Raw genomic sequence first — 14,202 nt, forward strand, 5'->3', positions numbered from 1 at the left:
TGGAATCATGTAATACATATCCTTTTGGGTGTTTTTTACTCAGCATAATTTCCTTAGATTTATCCAAGTTGTTGTGTGTAATCTTTTTTATTGCTGAGTAGTATTCCATGGTATGGTTGTATCACAGCTGTACTGTTTACTCATTGAAGGAGATTTGGGTAGTTTCTAGTTTGGGGCTCTTATAAACAAAGCTGCTGTGAACATTCTCACACAATCTCCTGTGTGAAAATATCTTTACTTCTATGCTCAAGAGTGCAATCACCAAGTTGTATGGTAAGTACATTTGTTTTCAAAGGTAATGCCAAACTGTTTTTCATAGTTGCTATACCATTTCTACCAAAAATATATGTGTGATCCATATCTAAGAAGGCTATGCCCAACCCAGAGTTATAGAGATTTACTTTTAAATTTTCTTCTAGGAATTGTGTAATTTTAATTTTAAAATTTAGGTCTGGCCGGGCGCGGTGGCTCATGCCTGTAATCCTAGCACTTTGGGAGGCCAAGGCGGGCGGATTGTTTGAAGTCAGGAGTTCGAAACCAGCCTGAGCAAGAGCGAGACCCCATCTCTACTATAAATAGAAATAAATTAATTGGCCAACTAATATATATAGAAAAAATTAGCCGGGCATGGTGGCACATGCCTGTAGTCCCAGCTACTCGGGAGGCTGAGGCAGAAGGATCCCTTGAGCCCAGGAGTTTGAGGTTGCTGTGAGCTAGGCTGACACCACGGCACTCACCCTAGCCTGGGCAACAGAGTGAGACTCTGTTGCAAAAAAAAAAAAAAAAAGTTTCGGTCTGTGATTAATTTTCAGTTATTGATTGTGTGTTGGGTGAAGACCACAATAGTTTTAGGGTCTCGTGAAAATGCTTTGACTCTTTTTTTTTTTTAGACAGAGTCTCACTGTGTTGCCCCAGGTAGAGTACTGTGGCATCAGCCTAGCTCACAGCAACCTCAAACTCCTGGGCTCCAGTGATCCTCATGCCTCAGCCTCCGGAGTAGCTGGGACTACAGTCATGCGCCACCATGCCAGGCTAATTTTTTCTATATATTTTTAGTTGTCTAGCTAATTTCTTTCTATTTTTATTTTATTTTATTTTTGACTTTTTTTTTTTTTTTTTTTGAGACAGAGTCTCACTTTGTTGCCTGGACTAGAGTGCCGAGGCAACAGCCTAGCTCACAGCAACCTCAAACTCCTGGGCTCAAGCAATCCTTCTGCCTCAGCCTCCCAAGTAGCTGGGACTATGGGTGCACACCACCACACCCGGCTAATTGTTTTTCTATTTTTACTAGAGACAGGGTCTCGTTCTTGTTCAGGCTGATCTTGAACTGCTGAGCTCAAGCAATCCTCCCTTCTCAGCCTCCAAGAATGCTATGATTGGCCAGGCGAGGTGGCTCATGCCTGTAATCCTAGCACTCTGATAGTCCGAGGCAGGTGGATTGTTTGAGGTAAGGAGTTCGAAACCAGCCTGAGCAAGAGCGAGATCCTGTCTCTACTAAAAATAGAAAGAAATTAATTGGCCACCTAATATTTTTTTTTCTTTTTTTTATTATTATTTTTCCTTCTGCATATATCCTTGGTATTGGCCAACTAATATATATATAGAAAAACTTAGCCGGGCATGGTGGCGCATTGCCTGTAGTCCCAGCTACTCGGGAGGCTAAGGCAGTAGGATTGCTTGAGCCCAGGAGTTTGAGGTTGCTGTGAGCTAGGCTGACGCCACGGCACTCACTCTAGCCTGGGCAACAAAGTGCGACCCTGTCTCAAAAAAAAAAAAAAGAATGCTACGATTACAGGCATGAGCCACCTCACCTGGCCTGCTTTGACTCTTTTAAAATACGAAGAAAAAAATTAAGTATAATCAACTCAGATTACATTTGTATTTAGAGGAACACAGTTTTAAAATACAATTATTAATTGCTTTTATAGAAAAAGGTGCCTCTGATATTCTTTCTCACACCAAATATGTGGTGACTGTCCACACCAGTTTTCCAGTTCTCTGACTGCAACTGAGTATCCTACAATCCAATTAAATTCTGACACTAAATCCAGGAGTTAGTGCAAACCCCACAAGTTAAAGGTTCAGTCCCATAAGATTACCCCCACTTCCCACACCAGTTATAAGATCCTCAGGCCACTTGTACTTCTGACTGACCAACTATGGATTCAAGGTTTCCTTCCTCAGTTTTGACAGTCCACTAAAAAGACTCATAGGACTCAGGACTACCTTTTACTTACATTTATTGGCTTATTATGAAGGATACAAGTAAGGAACAACCAAACAGAAGAGATGCACAGGGCAAAGTATGGAGGGAGGCTGTGCAGAGCTCCCATGCCCTCTTGCCCTTTCCTCTAGTACTCCCACGTGCTCACCAACCCAGGACCTCTTCCATCTCCCGCTGAGGAATTTTTATAACTCAATCTCCAGCCCCCTCCTCTCCTGGAAGTGACGGTGGGGTGGGCGATGCTGAAAGTTCCCACCCTCTACTTTTTGTGATGACCAGCATCCATCCTGAAGCTATCTAGAGGTGCCACTCTGAGTCACCCCATTAGAATAAACACAGGTATGATTGAAAAGGGCTTGTTATGAGTAACAAAAGACACTCCTATTAGGAGATTCCAAGTGTTTTAGAACTCTGTGCCAGAAATAAGGGACAAAACCCAACTGCAGTTGACCCTTGCACAATGCAGGGATTACAGGTGCCAACCCCCCATGCAGTAGATAATCCATGTGTAACTTTGGACTCCCCCGAAACTAAACTACTAATAGCCTACTACTGACCAGACACCTTATCAATAACATAGGGCTGGGAGTGGTGGCTCACACCTGTAATCCTAGCACTCTGGGAGGCCAAGGCGGGATGATCGCTCAAGGTCAGGAGTTTGAAACCAGCCTGGGCAAGAGTGAGAGCCCCGTCTCTAGTAAAAATAGAAAGAAATTAATTGACCAATTAAAAAGTATATATAAAAAGTTAGCCGGGCATGGTGGTGTGCACCTGTAGTCCTAGCTACTTGGGAGGCTTAGGCAGAAGGATTGCTTGAGCCCAGGAGTTTGAGGTTGCTGTGAGCTAGGCTGATGCCACGGCACTCTAGCACGGGCAACAAAGTGAGACTCTGTCTCAATAAATAAATAAATAAATAACATAAACAGTCAATAAACACATATTTTATATGTTATATATATCACATATATAGAATATATTGTATTCTTACACTAAAATAAGCCAGAGAAAAGAAAATGTTATTAAGGAAATCATAAAGAAAAGAAAATATTTTTACTGTTCATTAAGTGGAAGTGAATCATCATAAAGGTCTTCATCCCTATGGTCTGCATGTTGAGTGAGGAGGAGGAGGAAGAGGAGGCTTTGGTCTTACTTTCAGAGGTGGCAGAGGGAGAAGAAAATTTGCATATAAGTGAATCCACAGTGTTGTTGAAGGGTCAACTGTATATATTTTTATTATGCCAAAAAGTCTAAGAAGGGTAAAGTGCCTAGGGCCACGGAAGTCATAATGCGGCCCTTTCGGTTGAGTAGCTTTCCCCCAGTCCGGGTGCCAGACAGTGGCCGATTGGAATGGGTGCCAAAGCGAGCAGCTCTGGGTGAAGGTGGTGGCGATGGAGTGAAATGGACCGGCCGGCTTTGTGTTAGAATAGAGTCAGCTGGACGGGCTGATGGATTGGATGTGGGGGGTGAATGAAAGAGAAAAATCAAGGATGTTTTTACACTTTCTTTGTTTGAAACATTGTTGGTTCTTTTAATTTTTTTTTCAAGATTTAAGGAACATTTTAAAAAAAATTTTAAGCTACTGATGGTTTATAGCAATTTGGTAAAGCATATGTTTGTCAACAAAAATTGAAACATTTGTTTCTCCTCCCTACTTGACCCCTTGAAAATTTGGCAAAAAATTTGGCAACTATCACGAGTATTCTTATTTTTATGACAATATCATTATTTGCATAAGTTCAACAAGAATCTGTTGTCTTTAACAGGATTCAATTGGAAACATTAGTCATATTACCAAGGATTTGACTGAAATGTCATATTTTAAAATGTGCATAGAATGTCTATTTTCAAGGATACCCAGCCTTACAGTCAGGGTATAAAAAGTTGTCACTTCTTGCAGGCTCAGAAACCTCCAGATATTAGATATTGCAGGCAAAGTCTGATGTCTGCCTTGGTTTGACATCCTAGCATCAAGAGGTTTTTTAAAGTTCAAAATGAGATTCCTTGGTTAGAATTTCCAGCAAAGAAAATTTGAAAGGAGCCTATGTGGTTATTCTTGCTGCATTTATGTAAGTAATCAGGCCAAGTTTGAGACTAAACCTATTTTACAAACAAATTGGTTTCACCATGATTATCTTTGGTAGAAATGGGAGTGACTGTAGAGACAAAAATTATGTTTCAGAAGGAAACTATAGTACATTTGTTATTATAGCCCGGTTAATTGATTTTGAGTTTTAATTATGTACCTATAGACCAGATTCAATCCTAAATTCTTCTAGTTTCCAACAATATCTGGCTATATCTCCCCACTAAGAACAAAAAGTGCCAAACAATATAAACTTCAAGGGACAAATCTCATGCCTGATGTAGAAGCCACACAGAGATTTCATCAGAATATCTGATTCCACAACCAGAGACACTGAAATTGCAAACGAGGACAAGAAATTGCTGTCTTCACACTATGGAAGGCTCTTTCCAGGACTGCCTGAATAAGTCCATAATGATACTCTTACCCTTTTTAATTTTTCCTTGCTCACCTCTTTTACTTGGCAGAATAATACTATAGTTAGAATTTCACAATGAGTAGTTTGTGTGGGTAACTTTATAAAGTATAGCATGTCAAATCCAAATATATATATCTTTTGAGACAGATTCTCATTCTGTTGCCAGGGCTAGAGTGCAGTGGCGTCAGCCTAGCTCACAGCAACCTCAGACTCCTGGGCTCAAGCAATCCTCCTGCTTCAGCCTCCCAAGTAGCTGGGACTACAGGCACACACCATCACGCTGGGCTAATTTTTCTATTTTTAGTAGAGATGGGGTCTTGCTCTTACTTGGCTGGTCTCAAACTCCTGATCTCAAGCGATCCTCCTGCCTCTGCCTTCCAGAGTACTAGAATTACAAGCGTGAGCCACTGCACCTAGCCCAAACCCAAATCTTTATAGGACCTATGAGAGGTCTTTTATTTTGTCTGAGCATAGGAGACTTTATTGATGGTACATGTCAAGGGGGGGGGTCCCTGGGCACCTCCCATTCTTCAAGAGGTTTGGCATGGAAATTGTGTCCAGGGAGATTCTCAGTATGGTCAGGGACTGAGTGGGGCAGGACTCCCCAAAAGCTGAGGGCGTCTCCATGCTCTCACTAGGGCTAGTGGTCCAGGGCAGTGGTCCCCAACCTTTTTGCCACCTGGGACTGGTTTCTTGGAAGACAATTTTTCCATGGACTGGGAGAGGGGTGTGTGTGGGGGTTTGCCCTGGGTGGCAGGGAGGTGTAGTGTAGAGCTCAGGTGGTGGTGTGTGGCCTGTTTCCTAACAGGCCATTGACTGGTACTGGGGCATGGCCTGGGGGTTGAGGACCACAGGTCCAGGAACTCTTACCTTTTGGTCTATATTGGAGGCCATGTGGACCATAAAGTCTACCACCCTATTGCTATAGCCAAATTCATTGTCAAACCAGGAAATGAGCTTGACAAAGTGGTCATGAGGGCAATGCCAGCCCAGCGTTGAAGGTAGAAGAGTGAGTGTCACTCTTAAGGGTGGAGGAGACAATCTGGTGCTTAGTGAAGTCCAGGATGCCCTTGAGGGAGCCTTCTGATACCTGCTTCACCACCTTCTCAATGTCATTTTGGCAGGTCTCTTCAGACAGCCGACAGCTGACATATTGGCAGTGGGGACATAGAAGGCCATGCCAGTGACCTTTCTGTTCAGCTTAGAGATGACCTTGTCCATAGCCCTGGCAGTGTCAGTTGAAAAAGGGATGATGTTCTAGAGAGCCCTGTGGCCATCATGCCACAGCTTCCCAGAGGGGCCATCCCTGGTATTCTGGGTGGCAGTAATGGCACAGACTGCTGTCATGAGTCCCTCCACGATCCCAAAGTTATCATGGATGGATGACCTTGCCCAGGGGGCTAAGCAGTTGGTGTTGCAGGAGGCATTGCTGATGATTATGAGGTTGTTTTCGTACTTCTCATGGTTCACACCCATTGCAAACCTGGGGTCATCAGCAGAGGGGGCAGAGAAGATGACCCCCTTCACTTCCCCTCTTAGTGAGCCCCAGCCTGCTCCAAAGTAATGAAGACACCAGTGGACTCTACAACATACATAATCAGTGCCGGCATCACTGCATTTGATTTTGATTATCTACTCCTGGAAGATAGTTCTGAGCTCTCCACTGATGACAAGCTTCCTGTTCTCAGCCTTGACCGTGCTATGGAACTTGCCATAGGTGGAATAATACTGGAACATGTAGACCACGTATTTGAGGTCAATGAAGGAATCATTGATGGTGACAATATCCATTTTGCCAGAGTTAAAAGCAGCTCTGGTGACCAGGTTTACAGGTCAAATATGGCCAAATCTGTTTACTCCAGCCTTCAGTTTCACTGTGGTGTCTCCGGGACAAGAATGGCGCTGCATGAAAAGATGGCAGTCTGTCAAGTGGGAGGAGCAGAGACCTAAGAGAGTTTTAGTCCACCTAGTGGGTAACTTTAGCAACATCTCTAATGCAACTAGTTGTTCAAATTGTAATAGCGGTCCCTTTTACAGAGTTAGCATCCTGCTTTAATTTAGCACATTCCTGGGATGCTTAATGAGATTGCTACCTACTAACTGAAAAGAGAGAAATCTGTGTAGTTGCTTGCACTTCTTGTTGCATATAGATAAATACATCAGGTACTGTAAAGACTCCATTGCAAAAAGTTAACAAACAGGCTACTTGGTTAAAACAAGCAGACTTCTCATCTGTCTCATTCTTTGATCTATTTAATTTTAGTTGGTTCAGTTCAGCTAGGCAGCCCTAGCTAAGGAGCATACTCAAAACTCTTGGTATTATCATCCTGATAGTCATAATAGTAGTTTCTGGCCAGGCACAGTGGCTCATGCCTGTAATCCTAGCAATTTTGGGAGGATTGCTTGAGGCCAGGGGATCGACACAAGCCTGGGCAATGTAGCTAGACCCTCTCTCTACAAAAAATAGAAAAATTATCCAGGTATGATGGCATGCCTGTAGTCCTAGCTACTCAGCAGGCTGAGGCAGAAGAGTCACTTAAGCCCAAGAGTTTGAGGTTGCAGTGAGCTATGATGACACCACTGCACTCTAGCCCAGGTGTCAAAGCAAGACAGTCTCCAAACAAAACCCAAAACAAACAAAATAGTAGTTTCCCTGGGTGTGCTATACCCTCTCAAAAAGTTTTAAATGTTTGCATACAGCCATCTATTGAATATCAAATTGTCTCTTTTCAGTTAGAAGGAAAAAAACAATGAAATGCATGATCATAAGGACACTGTAACCCATGAATGATGTGTTGAGCATGGAAACCCAGAATCATGGTAACTGACAGTAGTACCAATGCTATTTGTTTTGGTCACACTGTCACCTAGGTTGAGAATAGAGCAAGAAGAGAAGATATCAAGAACTGAGCCCTAGAGTCATCCAACATTTAAAGATTAAGCCAAAGAGGAGAAATCAGTTAAGAATATTGAATAAGAGGCCCAGTGAGGGAACAGGGATATCAGGACAGTGTGATGTGGAGGGAAGTTCAGAGGGGAAAGTGTTTCAAGAGGAAGGAATAATGTTAATTGTTTGAAATTCCACTCAAAGATCAATTTAGATATGAATAGAGAATTTTTTTTTTTAGACAGTTTCTCGCTTTGTTGCCCAGGCTAGAGTGAGTGCCGTGGTGTCAGCCTAGCTTACAGCAACTTCAAACTCCTGAGCTCAAGCAATCCTCCTGCCTAAGCCTCCTGAGTAGCTGGGACTACAGGCATGTGCCACCATGCCCAGCTAATTTTTTCTATATATATTAGTTGGCCAATTAATTTCTTTCTATTTTATAGTCGAGACGGGGTCTTGCTCTTGCTCAGGCTGGTTTCGAACTCCTGACCTTGGGCAATCCGCCTTCCTCGGCCTCCCAGAGTGCTAGGATTACAGGCGTGAGCCACCGCGCCCAGCCATGAATAGAGAATTGGTTTTAGAAACAAGATTATTAATAATCTTGATAATTGATTATGATGATGGAAGCCAAAGTTGGATCAGGGTAAGTTGAGAAGTGAATGTGAAGTGAGGAAGTGGGAACAGCACTACAGAGAAAAGCCTCTTGAAAAGCCTCTCCCTGAGCATATATACAGAGAATATAGCAGAGAAATTAGGACAGTTGCTGGAAATGATTTTGGAGTGGAGGGGGGTTTATTTTATTTATTTATTTTTGTTTTTTTGTTTTTTTTTGAGATAGAGTCTCACTCTGTTGCCAGGCAAGAGTGCCATGGCATCAGCCTAGCTCACAGCAACCTCAAACTCCTGGGCTCAGGCGATCTTCCTGCCTCAGCCACTTGAGTAGCTGGGACTACAGGCATGTGCCATCATGCCTGGCTAATTTTTTTAAATATAATTTTTAGTTGGCCAATTAATTTCTTTTATTTATTTATTTATTTATTTATTTATTTATTTATTTATTTATTTATTATTATTATTATTTTTTGCGACAGAGTCTCACTTTGTTGCCCAGGCTAGCCTCAAACTAGCTGTAGCCCCAGCAACCTCAAACTCCTGGGCTCAAGCAATCCTGCTGCCTCAGCCTCCCAAGTAGCTGGGACTACGGGCATGCGCCACCATGCCTGGCTAATTTTTTGTGTATATATATATATATATATATATATATATATATATATATTAGTTGGCCAATTAATTTCTTTCTATTTATAGTAGAGACAGGGTCTCACTCTTCTCGGGCTGGTTTCGAACTCCTGACCTCAAGCAATCCGCCCGCCTTGACCTCCCAGAGTGATAGGATTATAGGCGGTAAGCCACCGCGCCCCGCCCAATTAATTTCTTTCTATATTTTAGTAAGACGGGTCTCACTCTTGCTCAGGGTGGGTTCAACTCCTGACCTTGAGGGATCCGGCCTGCCTGGGCCTCCCAGATTGCTAGGATTACAGGCGTGAGCCACTGCCCAGGGCGGAGGCAAAGTTGATCAGCAAAAAGTGGGGTTTGGGGAGCAGGTATAGGAGGCTTTTAATAGATAGAAAAAGGAATGAAATAATCCTGCCATCCAGTCTACTTCACATGAATTTAATGGAGACCCCCCCCCCCCAGGATTAAGTACATTTCCCCAAACCTTTTTCTCTCTCACCGGACCTTTTGCTCCTTTCTGGTATTCATTACCCTGTAACTGTATCTTTTTTAGTTCACTTGTCTGTTCCCCAGTTAGAGAATTACAGGAGGGCAGGGACCTTGTCTAATTTCCCAGTTTATATCCAGCCCATACATTGTACAGGGCCAGCAGATAGTCACTAAATAAATACTTGTTGAAACAAAACTGTTAATAAATGGCTGTCTTCAGAATTTGGCCTTAGGCCACCCTGTTAAGTACTCGTTTGGGCAAGTTACTTTTCCTGTCTGAGATTTCATTTCTGAATCCGTACCATGGGGATTGCAATCTCTCTCTTGCCCACCTCACTGCCCTATCTTGAGGAGTATCTGAGCCAATCAATAAACCTAGAAATGCTTCATCACGTGCTCCTTAAATGTAACGGATTGTTATTTTTAGCCCACCGGTAGCCTCGCAGGTAGCAGGTGCCGAAAAAGCTTGCTGACTGGGGAGGGGACATATTGTTCCTGCGACTGCAGGCACCGAAGCTCGGCAGAAGCGTTCGGCGGACCGCGGAGGGGCGGGGCTCGGGCCAGCGTCCCTCTTGCTTCGGCGCTTCGCTGGAGGCGCTAGCCGGGCGAGAATGGGGGGCAGGGAGGCCAAGGGGGGAGTAACTGTCAAAACTCGCCGCTTGGCGCCATTATTTAAATGGTACGTGCCTGTCTCGCTGCTGTGCGTGCCCGGGGCGGGGCTCCGAGCGCCCCGAGCGGGGCGGAGGCCGGGGCGGGCCGGGAAGGTGGAGGGGCGGGGCGGGGCGGGGCCTGGCCGGCCAGAGGGGAGGGTCTAGCGGCGGCCCCCGGCGAGGTTCACTGCGCTTGCGCTGACAGACGCAAGATGGCGGACAGTGCGGAACTAAAGGTAAAGCGCAGCTCGAATTCACTTCTAATATTCGGCCGCGGAGACGGCGCCGCTGGTGCCGGGGGGGATGGGTCCGACCCTGGGGGGCCGCTCGGGCCTGACTCCACCCGGGCCTGGAGTTGTAGGGAGAGAGGTGCGTCTGGCCCCAGCATAGGGGGCCCGGCTGCGGCGGGCCGCGGGCCCCGGGTGCCTCGGGGGCGCTGACGGGTCGTCCCCGGCGTGTTATTGTTGTGGGCGCCTCTGGCGGGGGCGGCGGGGGAAGAGATAGGGAGTCGGGAGGTAGGGGCTGCGGCTGTCCCCGGGGCCCGGCTGCCTCACCTTCCAGTCAGCCTCCCCGCCCCCATGGGGAGCTGGGGCTGGGGGCAGGGTGTTCTTGTAGGGGGATTGGGAAAGCTCCCCGTCGCCGCTTCCTCTTCCTCTTTGCAGTCCCGGGCTCCTGTCAGGCGCTCTCCTCAGACCCCCGGGAACTTGGCTCCGGCCGCCCCGCCCCTCCGTGGATCCTTACCGCCCCCGCCCGGGACTCGGCTTTCCCCGCTTGCCCGCCTGTCAGGAGGCGCCCGGGGTACCCCGCTTGTGGGAGGCGCGATCTTGGGGCGATGGGGTGGGGATGTGGGGGAAAAGCTCCGGTAAAGTTTAGTAAGCCCCAGGCCGGCGTTGAGGTTCGGCCGAGGGGTAGCGGGAGAGGCTGTCTAGGCGGGACGTTACTCTTCCTCTCAGATTCCGGGGAGCCAGGGGGAGAAACCCCCTCGAAGAGTGTGTATTTGGAAGCAGTGGTGGGTGGTGAGATGCAGCTGCCTCTCTCCCTTCTCTTGCTTTGGCTGGTGTGGAGGGTGAGAGGAGCCTTTGGGGGTCTCTGCACACACCATGATGGCGATGCTATAGCTGATGGAGGTGAATGGTTCGTGTTTATATCCCCCTGTTGCCTTTTGTTTGTAGGGACATCTTGCTGGCCATGTTGATTTGAACGAAATTCTCCCCTCATCCTACTCCAACCCCCAATAAATAGAACGTTCCTCCGTTCCTCTCAACTGTACCAATTACTCACGCCTCGCGAAATTAGATGAAAGGGTGCCTCCTTTTCCCCGCTTTTTCACCCACCCCAATCTTTACCTGATGATGGCTTCTTTACCGAAGCAGATATACCACTACACAAGCAGTTGGGGGAGGGGGGTGGAACCCTTGTGATTGGATTGTGACAAATGGGGCTCTGCTTGAATAATTTTGGTTTAGTAGCAAGCAGTTCTTAACTAACGCGTATTATTTCGAGCCTCTGAACGCGATATTCCCTTCTCTGGCTTCCTGTGTGTGTGAACCAAGCAGCTGGTTGTATCTCGACCCAGAGAACTGACATCTCTGTCAGAGTGGAGATTGGGATATACAATTGTAAATCTTTGGGAACAGTCGTTTTATACTTAGTAAAAATTATTTCAATTTTTTCCCCATCATAATGGAACCACAACTTCTAGCAACCAAACGTCAGATTTGTTTCTGGAGAATTTTTCCTGCAGAAAAACCTCACTGAAAGATCGTTTCTCCTAATAACTTCGCAATGTTAAGATTCCAAGATTTGTATGTTAAAGTATTGGTGCCGGGTGTTATTCTTTTTCGATTAACTTATAATTACAGATTTATTTAAGGGAGAGCAGATTTAGAATAGTATTTTTTTTCAGTTTCAAACTATTGACTGAAATGAGAAAGCTTCATGAATATTTGAATATTTGGAGATAATTAGCCCTTGAAATAAAAAAGTACACAACTTTAAGATACATGTTTTCTGTAATTTTTCTCTTAAAATACAGTTACTATGTTGCTCTGATCTTTGCTTTCTAATACTTAATTTATCAAGAGTCCTTTTGAATGATAGCTAATCAGGTTTGTTATACATGCTCCGTAGAGTAAAGCTGAAAAGCTTGTGTGGACTATATTGTCACTCTTGATGCTGTCCAAAGAAACTAGTATGGAAAGCACATGCTGGGAGATTTCCTTCTTTGTTCTTTCCCATTTTAAGCAAGTGCTTTTGGGGATAGAGCAGATCCCTGTGTGAGTCTTGTTAGATAAAGTTTCTCTTTACAAAAATGAGCAAGTATCAGATAAACACCAAACACTAGGAAGAAATGTTATTTTTCTAAAATTGGTCTCCTTTTTTCACCAAAATCTACTTGACTTTTTTCCAGAGGAGTTGTTTTCTACTTTTATGTTCCTGTTGTATAATTTTTCCAATTATAATAACTGTTTTGACATGTTGGTATGTCCTTGTGTGTGCCTCAGACTTTTGAGGAGCTGTGATAAATTGCTTAGCTGGTGATAGCTGTGTTAAAAATTTTGTTAATACTTCATTGTGGTTAGATTTGCATTTCTTTTTTGGGGGGTGGAGGAGGTGATCTCAGGAACGCCTACCATGTATATTTGAGAATGTGTATATATAATTTTCTGTGCAGTAGGTTTGATAGATACTACTTTTGGAAATGATATTTTCTGAAGGTTTTTTGTTTGTGATTTTTTGGAGGTAAATATCATACATTCCTAATAAGATAGGAAAAATCAGAGTAAGAACTTTAAAAACCCTAGATTTCTTTGAAATTTTAAATGGAAATATAATTCTTCCAACTATGAAGCTTTGAGTAAACAGTGACTTTTCCGTTATCTTAGTTCACAGCCCACACTCCATTTTGCTGTGGATTGTATTTGTAGTTATTTTCCTTATAGCTCTTTTAGTGAGTCCTTTTAAAATCTATAAGGAATTTACAAAGATCAAATGGGAAGAGCACATAGATCTGTATCCCCTCTAGGAATAGGGCAAGTTGCAACACTTCAAGATACTGCCAGTAAAAATTAGATTGTGAGTCATACATATCAAAATGAGTTCTCTGTGCACGTTTATGAAAAGTTTAATTTTTCATTAGGAGAATGCCCATAAATGATATTTTAAGAATGTGGGGAGAGAGTATTTTATCATCTTTAGGAGCTTCAAAGTAGGGGGCTGTGATGGCCAGATGATCTTGGTAGTTAATAATCTAACAGCATCATGTGGCTCCTTTTAAAGTACTTTTTTATTTTTAAACAAATGTTTTTTTGCACTGAAACTCAAACCAAGTTATATTGCCATTTTAACTTACAGGAGGAACAGTGGAGGGAAGAAGTTCATCAATTTAGTGGAGTAAATAATGGAATTCAGTGGAAAGAGAAACCATACTTTTGAAAGTATAAGTCTGTCAGTAAATTCTGTTGTCATTTTCTGCTTATTTATTTTCAAGAAATAGCCACTCAATTTTGATCTTTGTGGTGTAATTTGCTCGCTGTTATTTCAGTTAAAGGCAAGTAAATCTGACAGTTTATTCATGCATTTGGTTTGAACTTGCTTTTGTCAAGTGCCACATTTAGATGGCTTTTGTTTTATGTCACCATTTTTATGAACAGTATTTAAAAACATTTTATAAAACACTATAGTATAGTTTTTAAGTATTTCATATAATTGTTTTGAAATACCGCCGCCTTTTCATCTACTGTTCTCTCCTGGGTGATTTCATTGTCTTTCTCTTCAAAGAGTTTCTTGTAATCCCTGTTGATTGCAGTAGTGCTTAGTGGCTAGTCCATAGCTGATTAACCTTGGGGTTCTCCTGTTGAACTCCATCAACATGCTGCTCCAGGGTTCTTACTGAGGCTTTTGAGTTCCGTGTGATTTGTACCCTTTCTTGCTGGTAACTAGGGATAAGAAAATAAAATAGCTCATGGTTGTAGTGGGAACTGGGAAGAAGTATCTGAGTTTCAAAGAAACTGCTTATGATGAGATGTGGCCTTTAAAAACAACAAAACTGATTCATTACTTTATAGAATTGATTGTAGTGTTTTCCAAAGTATTTGGTTCTAGCATTAAGCATCTTGGTTTTTTAAATGTTTAAGTAATAATGTCTTACTAGTATAGTACTTTGCAGTTCACAGTATATCACATTATTTCATTTCACCTTTTCAGTAGTTCTTTGAT

At 43.6% G+C, this 14,202-nt stretch overlaps 1 protein-coding gene and 1 pseudogene across 2 annotated transcripts in view; one reads left to right on the forward strand and one right to left on the reverse strand.

The window, feature by feature from the left end:
• The window catches only part of PIAS1 (protein inhibitor of activated STAT 1), a 279,235-nt gene that overhangs the window by 136,469 nt on the left and 128,564 nt on the right, over positions 1–14,202 (forward strand). Inside the window, exon 2 of one of the 2 annotated variants that reach the window (XM_076004509.1) lies at positions 10,190–10,220. In XM_076004509.1, the coding sequence (XP_075860624.1) occupies positions 10,190–10,220 (31 nt within the window). Of the gene's footprint in view, positions 1–10,184; positions 10,221–14,202 lie in introns of both variants that reach the window. The other variant, XM_076004510.1, reaches the window with a different exon arrangement.
• Positions 5,696–6,516, reverse strand: LOC105873436 (glyceraldehyde-3-phosphate dehydrogenase pseudogene; annotated as a pseudogene).

This window comes from Microcebus murinus, chromosome 6, assembly GCF_040939455.1.
Source record: "Microcebus murinus isolate Inina chromosome 6, M.murinus_Inina_mat1.0, whole genome shotgun sequence".
Classification (NCBI taxonomy): domain Eukaryota; kingdom Metazoa; phylum Chordata; class Mammalia; order Primates; family Cheirogaleidae; genus Microcebus; species Microcebus murinus.